This window comes from Rhopilema esculentum, chromosome 13 (genome assembly GCF_057945365.1).
Source record: "Rhopilema esculentum isolate cy_ngs chromosome 13, ASM5794536v1, whole genome shotgun sequence".
Taxonomy (NCBI): Eukaryota; Metazoa; Cnidaria; class Scyphozoa; order Rhizostomeae; family Rhizostomatidae; genus Rhopilema; species Rhopilema esculentum.
The window spans coordinates 1,089,893-1,107,902 of NC_142827.1; the positions used below are offsets into that span (position 1 = coordinate 1,089,893).

At 35.3% G+C, this 18,010-nt stretch overlaps 1 protein-coding gene and 1 long non-coding RNA gene across 3 annotated transcripts in view; one reads left to right on the forward strand and one right to left on the reverse strand.

Moving 5' to 3' along the window:
* LOC135691650 (uncharacterized) overlaps positions 1 to 18,010 on the forward strand; it is a 44,775-nt gene that overhangs the window by 490 nt on the left and 26,275 nt on the right. The window contains exon 2 of the long non-coding RNA XR_010516772.2: positions 11,394 to 11,507. This is a non-coding gene — a long non-coding RNA (uncharacterized LOC135691650). The remainder of the gene's footprint in view (positions 1 to 11,393; positions 11,508 to 18,010) is intronic.
* LOC135691645 (transmembrane channel-like protein 7) lies at positions 211 to 17,996 on the reverse strand. 2 transcript variants are annotated; one of them, XM_065209577.2, is made up of 19 exons: positions 17,825 to 17,996; positions 16,635 to 16,874; positions 15,980 to 16,154; positions 15,638 to 15,707; positions 15,002 to 15,083; positions 12,193 to 12,368; positions 11,624 to 11,772; positions 10,568 to 10,715; positions 9,519 to 9,680; positions 8,616 to 8,755; positions 8,235 to 8,334; positions 7,363 to 7,466; positions 6,831 to 6,935; positions 6,064 to 6,139; positions 5,196 to 5,335; positions 4,496 to 4,528; positions 3,673 to 3,798; positions 3,266 to 3,344; positions 211 to 1,942 (listed from the first exon to the last, which is right to left on the reverse strand). In XM_065209577.2, exons 1-19 carry the CDS (start codon positions 17,856 to 17,858, stop codon positions 1,856 to 1,858), a joined length of 2,226 nt encoding a protein of 741 aa, XP_065065649.1. In that variant the 5' UTR covers positions 17,859 to 17,996; the 3' UTR covers positions 211 to 1,855. The 2 variants fall into 2 exon arrangements, with proteins under 2 accessions (XP_065065649.1, XP_065065648.2); XM_065209576.2 differs by having other exon boundaries at positions 213 to 1,942; positions 17,698 to 17,903.

Sequence of the window (18,010 nt, forward strand, 5' to 3'; positions counted from 1 at the left end):
TGAGTAAGATGTGATAAAGGTGTAATATAGCCGTTTTAGGCTTTTTGTCAAACCATTTCGTGGTGGAATTGAATGAATGCTCAGCGGGGTATTGTAAGCCACACATCTCCACTTGTTCAAGCACTTTTGAAGCTACGATTTGCTTCTCTTTAGTGATTAACTCCAAAAACATAGTTTGGTTTTGTGAATTTATTTTTTATAAACAGCGTCATATTAGATTCTTCAGTTGCAAGTTGAGAATTTTCACTTCAAAAGAAGACGTATTCACTCTTGACTGTACGCATCTTGCAGTTTAGAGACAAAAATGAACGACACATTTCTTGGAAGATTTTCGTCAACATTTACAAAATCGTTAAGAGCAGTTGAATAGAAAATAACGGCTTATAATCAGCTTTTTATAAATAAAGAAATGAAAAAAAGCAGAGAACTTTACATTGTTAAACTTCGAAAAAATGCAAAACAAAAAATTGAATTAGGCCCCCTAAAGAAATAATCGTATTAATTTATATGTTATTATACACAGTTAATATTTCTGTTATTTTCATATAATTTAGTACTAAATCGTAACTTTCCTAAAAGAAAATAGATATTCAATCGCAATAGGGAAATAAGACAACGAAGCGATAATATTTTCCCAAAAAGCAACGTTTGGTTTCCATTATTTACCAAATACAAGCGTAGAAAGCTAGGATTCAATTTTTACTTCAGTTCGATGATCTACGCTCGGTCTGTCTCAACTCTCAATTTCTTGAAAAATATTGTAACATAAAAAGGACTATTTTGGAAAAGAAAACAAATCTCGTAATGAAAATAAGGAAATTTTTTATTACCAACCAATTGAAATGAGCCTGCTCGCGTCTTAAAAGGGAGAGAAGGGAACTAAAATCCCCAAAATCCTGATAAGCCAATGTTAGTTTTGGTACGAAAATAATAAGCCAATGTTAGTTTTGGTTAGTAAAGACACGGCGATCTCTTGGAATATCAAAGATAAAAATAAAATGTATGACATGAATGTATCGAATTATGAAAAAGCTTTTATGGAAACTACACACGCATATGTTAATCGTGATACATTTTGTACAACTGTTAAGGAGCAGCACAGTCTGAACTCGTTAAAACAGATTCATTGATATCATGAGGGATATCTGACGAACCGTAAGGGTATTCGATATGTGTCAGCTTTTCTGTGTCAAATTATGTTGGTTTAACACTTGCAACTCTTTAACAATAGCACTGGTTCACTGACTATGAGATGCATAGAACTATAGCAGATCTTTGACAAAGAAAACTTTAAGGCCCACGTTAATACTAACCACATTAATTCCCAAGACTAAAAGGGATATAGTTATATCACGACTTCAAAGGTAAGCCTGTAATATTATAGGAACATGTTCTACTCGCACGCGGTAGTGTATGTTATGTAATGCTCCATACTTCAAGAATAATTGATTCCAGTTACAAATGAAAGGACCCAAAGCATTGCTTGTGACAAAGGCATTAAACTGCATGGCAAAAACTTATATTGAGACCAAACTGCGCTATAGCAAAATAAGATTGTATCAATTATCTCTCGTTAAATACGAAATATCAAGTAACATTACAAAACCCGCGGCAAGGACCTCTACATTAATTTCCTCAGGTTTTTAGTGGATGTAGAAAAATTAGTCATGTTTAATATTGAATATATATTTACTTGCTAAAAAATAACCAGTTCTAATGTTTTGTAAAGCTGGAGGAGAGATAAGGATAAAACAAAATTGGATACGCGGTCGTCACTAAAACATGATTCGGTTACGAGAGGACCCTGCCACGAATATCATTTTTAACAAGAAACAATAAATGTACATAAAAATATTCAGGTTTGTGCTTGATCTGTTGCCCGCCCCTGTGTTTTCAAAATCTTTCGAATTTCTCTCAAAAGATACAATTTATCTTGTCCAGCCTAAAACGAATGAACAAAATGAGTTACCGAGATAAAAGCTATATGGCAGATTAATAAATAAACAGTCTTCATTTAACTGCAATAGAGTTATTGGGTGTTATATATAAGTTGTGATATAGAAAATGAAAAGAGTTTTGAGCGTCAGACAACTCGAAATGCCTAAAAAGTCTGTTTACCATAAGAAGATGCAATTACACATTTACAACTAACCGCGTCAAAGGGAACTGGGTCGAGACTCGGGGTGAAAGACCGCGCGTGTTGTGTTGTGATTTCTCGGGTTTGCGTTTTGCGAACGAGCAAAATTGTGCTTCGCTTGCCTGAATTTATTCGAATCTTTGGCAGTTCATTCAAAAAGAAGCTCTTTCAAAAGCTAATCAAAGGATGCAACCTCAGAAGCTGACGATGTGTTTGCCTTTTGCTGTCATTTGGCACAAAATTTACTAAGAAGGTATGGAGGGTGGAAACTGTGCCGTATTCAACTGCACTAACAGCAACTACAAATTAAAGAAATTGATAAAAGGAACCATGTACAATACATTTTGGAAAAAATTCACGCCGATTGCGACTGCCCTCCCCCTTGCACACTGCACAGATTTCCAAGAACTGGAAAGAGCAAATATGCGACAGGCACTTTTTCCCTTCCACTTACTTATAATCCGCGTAGTCGCAGAAAATCTTTCAACTCTTCATACTTGAAATCTTCGACAAATGCATCGCTCAAGCCTAGACCTCAATTCCTCAGCATTCTCTTTTATCAAGAGCTATGTCGAAAGTAACAAAGTAACTTGAAGATTTTGACTGCTAACACTAATCTTTTTCAGTAGCTTCTGAAAAATGTTCTTTCTAGATGAAATGTCAAAGGTTCGAGTTAATTCAGGCAATTGAACAAAACCTTCGTCTTTTACAAAGCATAAACTCTAGAAATCACAAAACAATGCGTGCAGTCATTCACCCCAAATCTCGACCCAGTTCCCTTTGACGCGGTTATTCGAAAAGGTGTATAGGCTAGCGACCATTTTAGCTTCGTTCTAACTAATATTGCTCGCTCTGCAAAAAGAAAACAAACTGACTCTCTGATGTAAATTCGTCTAATAGAACACTTAAATAGAAAGCAGAAGGATTATCTAGTATTCGAGCCCAAGAAACTGACTGACATCACGTTTGTCATTCATGGAGACTTGCATAGAAAAGTATATATAAAGAGAGGAATATGAATAAAAACACTTCTTAACCATAGCATGGTTAACAGTGAAACCGGGAGGGACTCCCTATGTCTTATTCATGTGACTTACGCCTCAAACAATGACCTTTACAATTGCTTACCAGCGATATTTGCTCCTTTAGCAATTTGATTTTTTTCTCTGCTGACGATTTACGGAGTCTGAAATAATAGGCCATGAGCCTAAAACAAAACAAAACGAAAGCTACAAATAAACTCATTTCATTTAATATATATTCTTAGCATTACAATTAATACACAAGATCAACAAAATTAACAATCAAATAGGAATAGAATATTTAACATTAAATTTGCTGAAGAGGACAAAAAGAAATAATTCTTTAGAGCTTTTGAGGCATATGCCCTTGATCACGTGGTTACTACCAATAAGGATGAATCAGATGTAAAACTAAAGTGATTTAACAAATTAAGCAGATAGCAAGAGCTTTGTGAAAATGAAGCTTTCTCACTGCAGACTACCGAGAGCTGAATTGCAGAAATGATAACATACCCCAAAACAAAAAACAGGACAGCTAGCACCGTCGCCGATGCAATTACATTTACAGTATTCCTCAAAGGTGTTGAAAGATCGTTATCAATAACATCCTTTACGAGCTGGTAAATGCTTCCTTTTCCCCTAAAAGAAAAACGCATCTCGTATTAGCAAACACAAGTAAAATTCTCTGTTGCTTAGCAACTTAAAGTGACGGATATACACCAAAGCCTTTTTGAAGGGAAAATAGCTGCGGGCCAAGCCGTAGCAAACAGCCCATCGTTTAAAACAATGGAAGGTGACTGCAGCTTGAGGGGCAATTGCCCCCCCCCACCATACCCCACCCCTAGTTAGCTAGTATGTTAAAAAAGACACTATGGTACACAGAGCGGTCAAAAATGCAGTTCAGCAAATGTTCCAGCAACAGCATTGGTGCTTTTGCTCATGGTCGAGTACAAGTATGCTTTGATCACATTGGAAGTCGACAAGCTGCGTTGAATAAGCATTTATTTTCATTAAAGCACAAAACAACAGTTAGTTGCAGGATGTGTGTGAGGGTACTCTGTCCCAAGACAGATACAGGACTACAATGAATTGGACGGATGTCACTTTGAATAAGAAAAAGGAACACGGAACACGGAAAGCTCAAGCTTAATTGGGAATACGGAAAACTCCACAGTGCTGCTAATCTTTGGCTTGTTGTTGATCACTATCGCAGAGGAACCCTTATTCAAACAAGGCGATCAGGGTTGGAAAAATATGTTTCACAACTTTAGTTACCTTGATGTTTCAAAAATGTCTAAAATTAATCGATCAATTAATTGTACAAGAAGCTTCTTACCTAAAAGGTCCACAGGTATCGGAAGGCTTTAGACTGCAAATGAAATAAGAAAAAATGAAAAAGCCATCATCGAAAAATTAGAGGACCCCTCATCGTAACGTGCAACAAGAGTACATTCTTAGCGCAATTTCATAAGTGTTCATTATTCCATAGACCACTGATAGCCGCACCTGAGACCATTATAACTAAAAATGTCTTTTGTTTTATGCAGTTTGAACAAGAGAATTAACAGTTTTATGCAGTAATGGCATGGCATGCATCTGATATCCCATCTTGGTATACCACAACAAAGATTGAAAATCGCATAAAGCAAGACTCTGATAACATAGGGAGGAGTGTTTTCGTGAGAGCCCTACCAGCATTGTAAGAGGTTTGGTTAGATTCCAAAAGTCCTGGCTGATAGGAAACTCTTTAAGAGATGCTTTGAGGATTAGCAAAATAGTCGAACATTTGGCTTTGATCTCCTAAACAGTCACTCCCCTAATTTGTACGAGTATGTTGGGACCGTCCCTTTCTGAATACAAAACATTACGTTTCTTCCGCTATTTCCTTTTATACTATAGTTTCAAAGCTGTTTGAATAAATACAGATGTTTTCATCAAATACGTTTTACATAAAAACGTTCACTTGAAAACGGCACGACGAAAATGTTAGCTTATTGTCCCCATTCGATTGCCAGTGAATTAGTTTGTTTTATTACCTTCCTTCGTTAATGATGATGTAGCCAATGACAATGCATGCCATTACCAGCATCAGACTCAATAGAAAAAGCAGCAACAATTTCATTTTAGATGCCTTGAATGGGCGCATCGATGGTCGGCAGTTCCGCATTACACTGTCCTACAAAAATTGAAGTAGCACATAAGAAGCTGATTTTAAGCAAATTTATTAAAAGAATCTTTTCAGTCCGGTCATTATCTTGACATCCATCATTGGCTTTGAAAAAAGCAAACATTTGAGTAAACTAAAGCTTTCTATCTGACAATCTTCAGAGTTTTAAACGTCAGAACATAGACCGAAAACTCTACGCTAGGAAATATATATACCCAGTTGTGGATCGAAATAGGCCAATCAGAAACGCAAGCATATGACTGTTTAGGTTGCCCAATCAGTGCCGCTTGCCTATAGGGAATGTTACCAATGGAGTCCTGAGGTGAAAACGAACTCCCTTTGTCTACACAATAGCGGTTTTTCCGTGCTAATGTAGATAGATTCCAAAACTGCTAGATGGAATGACGATCGGGCTTTACCAATAATACGAAACATGTCGCCATTATAGTTTTTTGCACAATCTGGGTTTTCCAGTAAATGCTGCCCGATAACAGAATCGCAGGTTTTAGATCTGCAAGACCGAGGTGGCTGTTCTCTTTGGGGATAGGTTCTGTTTCTAATACTAGACGGAACATGCTGTTTTATTCTACCCCTCAATCAATAAATATATGGAGGAAAATTGTCATTTATTACGTCATTTTGCGGTACAGCCACCATCACATATATGGGACTTCTTTGAACAAAAAAAGGTGAAACTGATATTTTTGTAACAGCAGTAATAATACAGAGATACATACCTTTTTGAAATAGAACAGAATAAACAGTTTGATAACAGTAATTAATGGCAACATTGGTGAGAAGAAGGCACCAACCCTGCAATACGGGAAAGTGAAAATCAAAACTACTGATCGATATCATTTGGCAAAGATATTGGAGTTAAAAAATCGTTTTTGTCAAGCTTCAAAATAAGTCCTTAAATATAGCCAACACGGAATCCGGGGAAGGAAGAAAAGAGAAGACGTCAAATTATGGACCATGAAATAATATGAAGGAAATCAAGATATTCAATAGGATATTAAAAAAGTTCATATTTAAAACTCATACAGAAATGTTGTACTGCCGGAAGTTGTGTGCAAAGAAAATAATAAATGTGGAAATCTGGATTAAGCGAAAAAGTAATGACGATGAAAAACTGGGTTGTTGACAAGTATGATGAGATTGAGTACAATATTTTAGCCTTTCAGCAAAAGACAGTGAGAGTTAAAGGAGGTTTTCGGTGTTTTGATGGTCTTTATTTTGTGCAGCTTTATGCCCAAACAACGCAAGAAAACAATATTATACGAAAATTACAAACATCAATTTTTCAACTTCTTGGTAGTTCCTGCTTGCTTAAAAGCTTTCAGATGAAGTCCAAAAACTTACAGCTTTTTCATTTTAGCTGTATCTCGACAATCATACTTAGCTCTCATGACTTACTTTTTCTAAAACAAAATGAGTGTTCAAACCCGTCAGGAGAAAAAACAAGTCAAAAACCATTACAATGGAATAATAAAACATGACGTACCAGCATAGCCCCTGAGCATAGATCAGATCCAAGACATTCCTTGAAATGTCGAAGCCTGGACGGTCGAGCTTTCCATCACAGAAAGGGACATATTCAGCAATGATTCTGGAGAGGAAACAAACCATACTACTTAGAAACTGAATATCTCGCACGGAATTATTCCTGTTCAAACAGTGTGAGAGTAATTAGTAAAAGATGGAATCACAGATATATAGTTTCCAAATAAACCTTGTTTTGTTATTAAAAGGCACATTAAACAGTAATTCAAATGCTCTTTAATTTTTTATCATTTGGTCTCAAAAGCAATCTTTTAGCAAGTCTATGCGAGTCCTGAAAATTTAAGAGTTTTAGTGATAATTACGCCAATAATTTCTGTACCCGCTAGTTTGTTAATACCACTGATTCGGTTCGTTACAGATAATAAACTGAGATAACTAAATACATTCTTTGTCCTAAATCCCTTGAATGAAATCTGTTACACACATCATCATATCAATCTTTATGCATCTCGTAAGTCATTTCTGCAACATACCGTCTAATGTATTCACCAAAAATAGTGGAAAACAGCAAAAATAGAAAATCGATGACAACCAGCTTGTAGATTTGTTGTCCCACCCATGTTTCCCAGCAAGTAACCTACGAAGAAAAGGACCAATTTGAGATGAAATACAGTCAGTAATCTACTATTGTTTAAATAGACAAGCTAATGCCTATCATGAACTACAGAGTTGCGAATTATATTTCTATTGAATGTAATGCAGATATTTATAGACATTTACAATTGAAGGGTCAAAAATAGGACTTTTTTCGGATAAGATACAACGTGTTTTGGAAATTGCAACAAAAAGCTCCTGTGAAACTTTAATAAAGACTGAATAAGAATAAGGATCCCATTTTTAAAAATTATCATCAAAAATGAAAGAGAAACTTTAGGTAATTACGTGACCCGTAGCATGGACTAGAGGTTGGTTTTTGATAACGTGTTGTGTGGAATCCAGAAAGAACTACAGTCATAAGAAAGTATACATTGTTCGTATGTCAGTGACAAATTGATAAATATAACATAACAGAACAAGTATATTAAGGGTGAGAATACCAGGATATAGCAAGGGATAAACACGTTAGTAAAATGTGGAATAAAGTGGCAATGTGATGACGTCATTAAAAATCTACTTTTTAGAATTTTTAGACTTGAACGAAAAGCCAGTAAGAACACCGAAAATACATCGAAATGTGCCCAATCAGTCAGATCTGATACAGATTGCCTGAGATATGGCCACACGAGTATAGGCTTTTCCTCCATCAAACCACTGTTATTTGAGTCTGGTTATAAAACAAATCTGGTAAAATTTAAAAATTCTGAAAAAAATTTATGACGTCATCACTCTTGATCATACAGCATACCTTATCGCAATTTTTATCTGCAGCATCTGTCAGGCATTTGACTTCAGTGTAAAGGACGACAACATAAACACAGATAGTCGCCAGTTTTAGAAGAATCGTTCTGTTGACGATAAAAACAATCATTTAAAACAACACGATCATTCAAAACACCATGATCATTCAAAACACCTACAGATGTTATGATGAATCTCGAAACACTTCCTGGTATGAAAAATTATTTAAAATGTGCAACATTTTGCTATATATCACATAAAATATTGAAAAAAAATAACTTTCGATTCAGCAAAGTCACATATCAGATACGCAGACAAATTGCAAAACAAACAGAATTCGATTCTACCAGTGTTTTCAAACTGTAATTTTGAAGTGTATTCGAAATACCTGAAGAGCGATACTGCGATAGTCTCTTTTGGAAGCTGATATTGCTCCAAACTTGCGATGATTCGAAACGCAAAAGGCAGAAAGAGATTCAGGGCAGACATTGAAATCGCCGGCAGCATGCTTTTGGTAAGCTCATCAGTCTGCGTAGGAAATACAAAGAAGGTATGCAAAGTTATAAGATAACTAAGAACCATGGGGCATCGAACACACTACAACCGACTCGTTTAGTGTTATATCCAATAATGGTATACAAAGAAAAACTATCAATGTAGCATCGACTATTGCTTTGTACTTAAAGTATACACAATATACACATTAAAAGGGGGGCTGGATAAAATAGGTCGTTGTAAAAATTGAAAGTTTATAACGAGCCATTTTCTGTGCTTTCGACAGCAATGTAGACCAACACAAGGACATTCTTTTAGAGAAAAATCAAAACAAAGTTCAGCAAAATCACCATGACGGTTGGAATTTTTGTTTTGATGTAAAGATATTAAGCATAAGGAAAGAAGTATGGAAAGAATTGAAAGAAATTTTACATTTGAAATTACTGCACACTTAAAACTAAGCAGTCTACCACCCTAAGAATGAATATTGAGAAAAAACAACCAGAAAAATGCAAAACGGAATACTATATATGAGCCACCTTTACATTCGATGTCCTGTATTAACAGAGGTCAAAAAATTTATTAGAGGGAGAGACCTTGGGGAGTTGACTGAAAGAAAATGAACGAGATTTCAACACCATCTGTCAATTATATTAACTCCAGACGATGTCTCCATTCACTCCACGAAAGCAGGCAAAGCTACGCAAGGGCCAAAAGAGTCTATGAAATTCCTCAGTTTCTTTTTTCAAAATAATAGCCTTTGGGCTATCCAGCACACCCGTTTTAAACAGCTCACCTGCAGATTTTTGGTAGCTTCGTTCGAGACGTAGAATATCAGATAACACGCACAGGCAATCATTGCAAATGACAGCAAGTTGGTGACAAGTCGCAGGAAAATTAACTGACACAACTCCTTCGAACCCCTTTCTTTCCGTTTTTGATTTTCGCTTAAAGACTCCTGAAATGCAAGAAAAGGGATTTAAAAAAGGTCGCGTAAACTAGCTTAAAGCAAGATAATGATTTGCAATCAAAGAAAATCCAGATGAATGTTGCTCGGTGTGACTAGCTTCCTTACAGAATGTGTATAGGTAAGTTCGTTCTGAACAGCATCTCTTCAACCTTGTTCAAGAGTCGAGTCATCAAATGATCTTTCGAAAGCTCAAATCAACAGAAGATTTAAAAGTCATGCCCAGTGCTACGAACAAACTTAGAAATCTTGACAAATATGGAATTTATCAATATATCTTGGCCAAAAATTGAGTAAACTATCACCATGATTTATAGGCTTAGAATAAATCATGATAACTTTATGCTCGACCTAGTGACTCAATTTCTACTCTAAATGCATAAACAATTACATACTTGAAATAACGGCAAAAAGACTTTCAAAAATTAAAAGTAAAAAAAAATACTGGAATCAACTTATTGAAAGAAATTCGCGCTACTTTTTCACTTGCGTAAATTTACCTTCCGCGCAAATAGTACCTGGATTATTTTCATGCAATAGGGTGAAGTGTGCATAAATTATAAAAATAATCAAAGAAGTTTGAAAGGTATTGTATTCTTTGTGCAAAACAGAAATTTTATTTTTCATTTGCAAAACATGTTTATTGAGTGAATGAAAGCTAATTAACTGATTAAACTGACACCCCAAGCAAGATTGATACATCAAAAGTTGGTTCCTGCACTTCCAATATACATCTTCTTCACCCTCTCTCCATTCATGTTGAAACGTCCGTTCTTATGTCAATATCAAAACAAAACAATCGCCCGAAATCAATATCATACTTTTAATGCAATAAATGAATGAATAAATAAATTCGTGAAGACTGTCATAACACTTACAATAAAATCGTTGTAAATATTTTTACTCTCCAAAACTGCGCTGTTTTTCTGCGTGAGCGCGTAGTCCCACGAACAGAACACTTTCGTAAAGAATGAATTTCTTGTGTCCTGTCCAGCTATGTAAATTCTTCTGTATGAAATACCCATACTAGAAATAGAAATTTCAGGCCATTACAGCACGAACTAAAGTATCTGGCACTTTTTAGACAACACGTAATGACTAGAGGCAAATTCTCTGTTATCGAAAACTAAATCTACTATGAAAGTAAAGTAGAGGCACTGGGGGTTGTTTACTGATTTCGAGGGACCATCAAAGACAAAAACTTGCCGCTATTTCCAATTCAATTAAACCTGGCAGCATTGAAATACTTTCTGTGAAGTAAAGAAAACCACTGACACCCCCAATCAGTCGGCTGTAGACCGGTCTCGCCCCATATCAGGGCCCATCAGTACCGCTAGACTGAAAGAGGACCTGATGTTAATCTAGGGTTAGTGCCAATTATGTGGGGGGTAGTGTGAAAAGGAAAATAAGTACGCATGAGCAGTGCTAAGGTGCGGAATGTATGCCATCCCCACAGTGTCGCAGTAAAAGTAATTGAAATACTTTCACCCTCATACCGTTATAGACGCTCACTCTTTTTCTACTAACTCTTAATGTACGTATATTATACTCAAATCATTGAAGCAGGTGTCTACACCAAGGCATTTCGTACAAGCCTACTGAAAGTATTCAACGTTTGTTACATGACACAATCAGAGACATTAACAATAGTTTTATTCTCCAAGCTACGTAGAAATTTAAGTCAACCGTAATTTCGTTTTTTAGGTCTGCAACAGGTGAATATGCTGAGGAATACAGCTTTTACTCTGGTATATAAATGGACTGCAAGGAGAATGATAGGCCATCAGCGAAAAACTTAACGGAGATGCATGGCACCTGGTAAGTGCAATTGATCATCATAGTGTGATTGTATGCAAAAAAATCATGGTTAAATTTAGGGCCGCCGAGAGCAACGCCAGGCAAATGTAGGCCAATGTAGGAAAAACTGAAATTACCTTCTCACTAGAATAATTAGACAGAGCAGGATATAGCCACCTGCAACGCAGAGGTATGCCAAGGGCAAGTTGTAATATGTCCCACTGACTAAACTGATTGTTGCGTTGTGATACACACCATAATACATCTCAGTATTCGCGAACCAACCCTGAAAACAACAGAATTATTGGAATACGTTATTGGAATAAGTTAGTTCTACTGGAGCCATGACGTCATCAGTCAAGAATCAAACAAGACATTCACACATTGAAACATTTCTCTTTCCACGATATTGCAGAACTAGATTGACAATTTGTTTTATCCTTCTGAATACTTCATGCCAGTTGCTAGCCTTTTCTGAAATAATCCAACCCGTTTAAATATAATCCAAAAAAGCAAAGCTTTCCAGCAAGATTTCCTTTTGAAAAGCCACACATACGTTTTAATAAAGCGTCTTTAGAACAAATTTTCAAAATTATTTAGAACACATTTTCAAAATGATTTACACCGAATGTGACCCGAAAACGATTTTCTGCTATTAAAAAAAATCAATAAGCCAAACTTCTAAGGTTTCTGAGTGCCAACATACCTCACCAGAGAGAAACTCTTTGCCTGAAAATGACACTGTATTGTTCTTAGAACTGGGTGAATATAACAGCTGGGGTGTCACCACGAATCCTAGCACTAAAATTGAGATGACAACATCCAAGAGGAAAAGCCATCGAAGAAACTCGAAGTATGATAATACACCTGAACCAAATTTTCCTAAAAAGATAACCATAGTTTATCATACACGGGCTGGTATAATTACGATAAGATTAAGAATGATTCCTTGGTGTGTAATTCAAGAGTGTTAAACAAGATGATTCTAGGTTAAAACTCTTTCACAAGAACTAAGACAACGAATTGTGTATTCTTTGGTTCCTTATTTTCATCAGCTTACATACACAGTGTCTATAAATAAGAAAATCGATCCCTTCTGCTACACACATTAAATATTTTTTGTTTGATATTGACAGGTGCCAAAAAGTCAAAAAGATTAACTTGCCTACCAAATATTTTCAAAACCTTGTCACTATATATTTAGTAACAACCGGCAGTTTTAGCAAACTTTTTTATAGTTACATCACATTTTGTTTGCGCAATACCATAATTACAATACAAGTCTGGCTTGGCCATCCTCTTTCCAGAATCATGTTGCCGAATGCTTTTACATACCGCGCTATTTTATGCTGTCTAGAAATATGTGCTACATCAAACACATTCACACATGAGACGATTATTTTCACTTCTTTAATCGTACATGCTCAAGCCATCCTTTATAACTACAATGCCTGCCAAAAGTCTTGGAACACTGACATCAATTTTCAAGGTCAAAATCAATCATCCCCCTCTCCTCTACAGAACAATGTTGGTTTACTATCAAACGGGCTAGGATTTTAGGAAGCCCTTTCTTTTGCGCTTCTTTTATGATATTTCTCTAAATCATCAACATTGTTTTAGGGGGAAGGGGGGAGGAAGTAGCAATTTTTTTTCATGAAAGGAATGAAAGATATCAAATGCAGCGTAAATTACGGGGTGTTCCAAGTACTTTTGGCAGGCATTGTATATTTGACAAGCATCCAAACACAATAATGAGTTAATAAGTTGATACGGTGTCATTTTTTGTAAGTCTTCTGTTATCCTTTGTTTATGGTTAACACCGCTTTCACACTGGCAATAGCAAAACCTGCTTACCTATAATTTTTGCTTGGATTTATTGAACCAACAATCCAATGCAACTTTTTGTAGAGATCAACAAATTGGAGTGCTGTATGGAAACGGTACTAAACTTACTTATGCGTTAATTTTCCTTTTTATTTTTTTAATGCTCCAGATTGGTTTTAAAGCCTTTAGGAGAAAACGATTGAAGGCAACCGACAGATACTAAAGTGCTTTAAGCAATCTATAAATCAACTTTTGGCCAATCACTAAATGTATCAGTGGTATCAGGTTTATTGACTAGCCAATTTTGATTGACAGTTGGCGTAAGCCACGTCAGTATCTATTCATTACCTTTCAACGAGAAGACATAGCTTTTTGCAGAAATGCAATATTATGGATGATTTCTCAGTAAATGAGATTTGTTTATTTTCCGCATTTCGATTTTGAGGAAGGTGAGTTTCGAAAACGCGGAAATTTCTCACAATCAATCACTTTTGCCAATTTGATAAGAGGAAAGGTCTTGTAACGGTTTATATTGCAATAATATGTAATATAAGAAAAAACAGGTAATGTGGTTTGAGCTACGGCAGACTTCACTCAGGGTTTTGTTATATGAACACTAATACAAGCTTTGACATAAACATACAACTATTACGAAACCGCAAATCTCCCACCGTTTTCATCAGATTGACAAGGAAAATAAGTAGGTAATGTTCCCAATTTGTTGTATCATAATGAAAAAAAGGTAAAAGAAAACGAGTTTATTTTGAATTTTGACGAGGACAACAACCAGCAATAAATGGGAAAATAACAAAAAACAAGGCAAGAGTGGGTCCAAAACAAAAACTACTCAGGGAGTAGCAAATATTTTTTGTCATTACAAAAATAAATTTTAAAATATATGCAAAAAGAAGTGCTGACATTGTTTCAAGTTGCAGTTAAATTGATACTGTTATGTTAACTTTGATCTGTTGTTTAGAATGCTAATTGTTTGCTATTTAAGATAGGCTGTTAGAATTTTACTGGTTTGGTAATCAGAAGTTTGCAACCATGATTAACCATATAAAAGCTCCTGTGCGTTCTAAAAATTGAAAATGCGGACACTTTCTCCACTAAAGTATGCCAAGCTACAATACTCAATGATATTTTATACTTGCATCAACAAGAAAAAATCCATCCCCTACATTGACATTGTTAAAGAAAAGACGAGAAAATATTTTTACTTTTTCAATTTCTTTTAAAATTAATTTGATTAGTGTTGGCATTAAATATTAACAGAAGTATGAATTTCCAAAACTACAAAGAATACTGGTAGAAAAATTCATAAACAAATATTGCACATTCAACAAATATCCTACATGTAAAATAAAGCATGCAAATGTTTTTACAAAAGAAAAGAAATTCTGAATAAGGACTGACCTGCTATCTATATCTTCCCTAGAAATGTTAAGAACTCAAACTATTATGATGTTAAGCATTTATCTTTAATTGGTTACACAGCTCCATCTTTCAGTCTTTGCCAATTACTGATACTTTTTACTTCTGTGCCAAGATTATATCCAACTTTACTTGCTGCCTTACTGATTAGCAGAATACATGACAAATTTCCAAGGAACATTAAGAAATCTGTTTTCCTAGGCATATCATAAATTTCCTTTTGCTTAAATCAAATATCTAAGAAAATATTTTCATACCTTCAACAGGTTTCAAATTTGATTTCCATATGTCAATATTTTTGAAGAAATCAACCACTTTACTTTTAAAATGATCCCATCTCTACAAAATAATGTTGGATACAGAAGCAAATCAGTTGCACATTTTTATGAGTGTCTAACTTTCAAAACACATATCCATAATATTAAAAAAATCCGATATCTATATTTTGAAAAGCTCATCAACATTCACAAAGTTTCCAAGGATCTAAGTATATACAATTCATTACTGCATTGAAGAGTTAAAATTGTGGTTCACCACGAGAACTTTCATGAGATCAAATTCAAATGGGAACGGAACAAAATTTTCCAAACAATACAAACAAGAATAGAGATCTCACTGCCAACAAAAATCAAGACAGACAAAACTGCATTCACATTTTGTTATAGATTCACTGTTTTGATAACTTTGGGGGTGTCAAATCCCTTACAACGCCATAAATTGAACACCTTTTGTTTACGGTGTTACATAATCAGGGAAACCACACAAAAAAAGCTTTGCTGAAAAAAGGGCAGGTAGAGGCATGTTATTGTGTTCAATTTGTGAATGCTTGGAAATCTAATCTCTATTTTAAATGATTTGTAAACAGCTGCACAAGGAAGCTGAATAATTCCTACCGAGGACATGCTTAGTTTTGTCTCCTTCCATCTCCCAATACTCTTTGCTCTGCTTGCTTTAACAGTTCTCCTGCAAAAATAATTTGCCAGGCTTGACATTAGGTGTTTGTGTTATGTCCTGTTTTTATATGTTATCTCAGTTTAATATATCAGCTATGTTAAATCCAGTATTATCAGCAGTATCATCCTAAAGCTGAGATTTCAAGCAGATAATTGAATTGTAAGAAACAAACAGAAAATGTCAGAAATGAAATCATAAAACTGCATGCAATGGTAATTTTCCAAGTAACCTGGCAGGCCCAAGGATAAGGATACTGTTTGAAGTGAAAAACTGGGTGTTACCTGACAGATTTTTTTGCATGGAGTGGGAGAGTGGATTCTTTAAATCTAGTTGTCGCTAAAGAATCTAGCCCCTCAAATTGAGTTACTAAATTTGCTTCCTCGTGTACATCAAATCTACGACTTTCAAAATTGTCTGAAAGGTTGAGTGCATTTGCATTTCTCAATCGAAGAGTTCCTGAAAAAAAGAGAAACTTTGTTTGAATCACATAACAAATGCACCAAAGACATTAGAGACTACAAAAGTTAGGGCACATTTAGGCAAAAAGGCCACCTTCATGAGGGGCAAATAGGTACTTTGCTTCCGTTTTTGAAACTAGGAGAGGGGAGGGACAAAAAATTTCCTTGAATAGAAGCCAAAGACTATATACATGTTCAATGGCAGCTTCTATATTTCTCTGCCAAGATTTTAATGACAAAATAGGACTCTCCCTATATTTCTGCCAAAATCAAATTATAAGTGAGAGGCAAGATTTGTTGATAGTTTGAACTTTCAATTGAATAACACTACAAATGGGACTTTTTTGTCTAATTTCACTTTAGATTTGCTTTCATTCTTCACGGCACAATAAACTAGATACAATTCTTAAAATTAGGAATATATAATTTCAAAAAGTGCAAGCATCAATGTATGGCAAAATATATGGAAAATTCAAACCTGGCCTAGCGATTGATTTTACTCTTCTTAGCTGTGAACTTGGAAGCGATTTTTCAAGATATTCTTCGTCAATATCTGAAACACTTTCACTGGAATCAGATTCATTGTATACTTGGTTTACATCTACATGAATCTGGTCGTGTTTCTGTGGATCTTGAAACTCTATTTGACGGGAATAATCTGAAGGTGTGTCTGGTTGAACTTGAAATGATTCGTAACCAGAACCATTTCTTGGGCTTCCTAAAACAGCAGAAACAGAAAAATATTACAGGAAATTACAATTCTCTGCTCTGGTGTGGTCAGTTGTTTATCATCACATTTGCCAAAAACTGGATTATAGAATTGAAATATTTATGTTGAATATATTCTGTGCCAAATATTTCATTTTATTTTTGCCATCAAGAAGCGAATTACCCCATTTTCAAAATTTAGCTTTTCCTATACATTTCAATGGAATTTCTTGTTGTCGTGAAATGTTCGCACTACAGCAGCAAATTCCGGTCAAAACTTACAGTCCAAATTACATGAAATGTAAGGAAGTGACTAACTTCAAGATGACAGTTTCAAATCTGAAGTCCATTCTTGAGAAAGGTCTGTACAGAGCAGGATGCAAAATCGATGAAATCAACCCACAACGGAGAATTCGGCGAAGGGGCAGAATCCGGGTGTGATTGTTTATCAATTAATAAACTTAGAAATCAACCATTTAAGCAAAAGTTGCGAGGACACGCAAATAGGATAAGGGGATAAGATGATAATTCGTTTCGTAAAGAAATATGTGCTGGGTATGTGTAACAGTGCTGCTAAAAAATATATCTTTAATTGAATAGGCCATGATGCACGATTGATTGGTAACAAAGGCGTCGTCACAGCAATTAAAAATAACAAGAAAGTAAACATTCGCGAAGTACATGCAATAGGCATTTCAAACAAAACTATCTCTGCAAGACTGGTTATTTTTCAAAATTCAATTGACATAATCTATTGTTTATAAACCAAACGTTTGAAATTCTACCATTACGGATGTCAAAACTAAACGAAAGATCTACAACTACAGGCATACCAAGAATTGGAAGAGCCTCCTCGACATTTCTTTTATTTTCCATAGGATCCATAATCTCCTTCTTTGGAACGAAAACTCTCAAAATAAGACAGGGATTAGATTATCATGATATTCTTCATTTAAGTACCTGGACAATGGGCATTATTGTTCTTCTCCTCCATTTAAACCGCAGCAAAGTAACAGTTGAATAGTCGAACGACGACATCTGTGGCTCCTGGATAGTTTTTGTGACGTCAAGACCGAAAAACGCGGTTTGGGAACGCGGCATTCTGCGCATATGACAAAAACAGCTTTCCGTATCTAAGGACGCTAT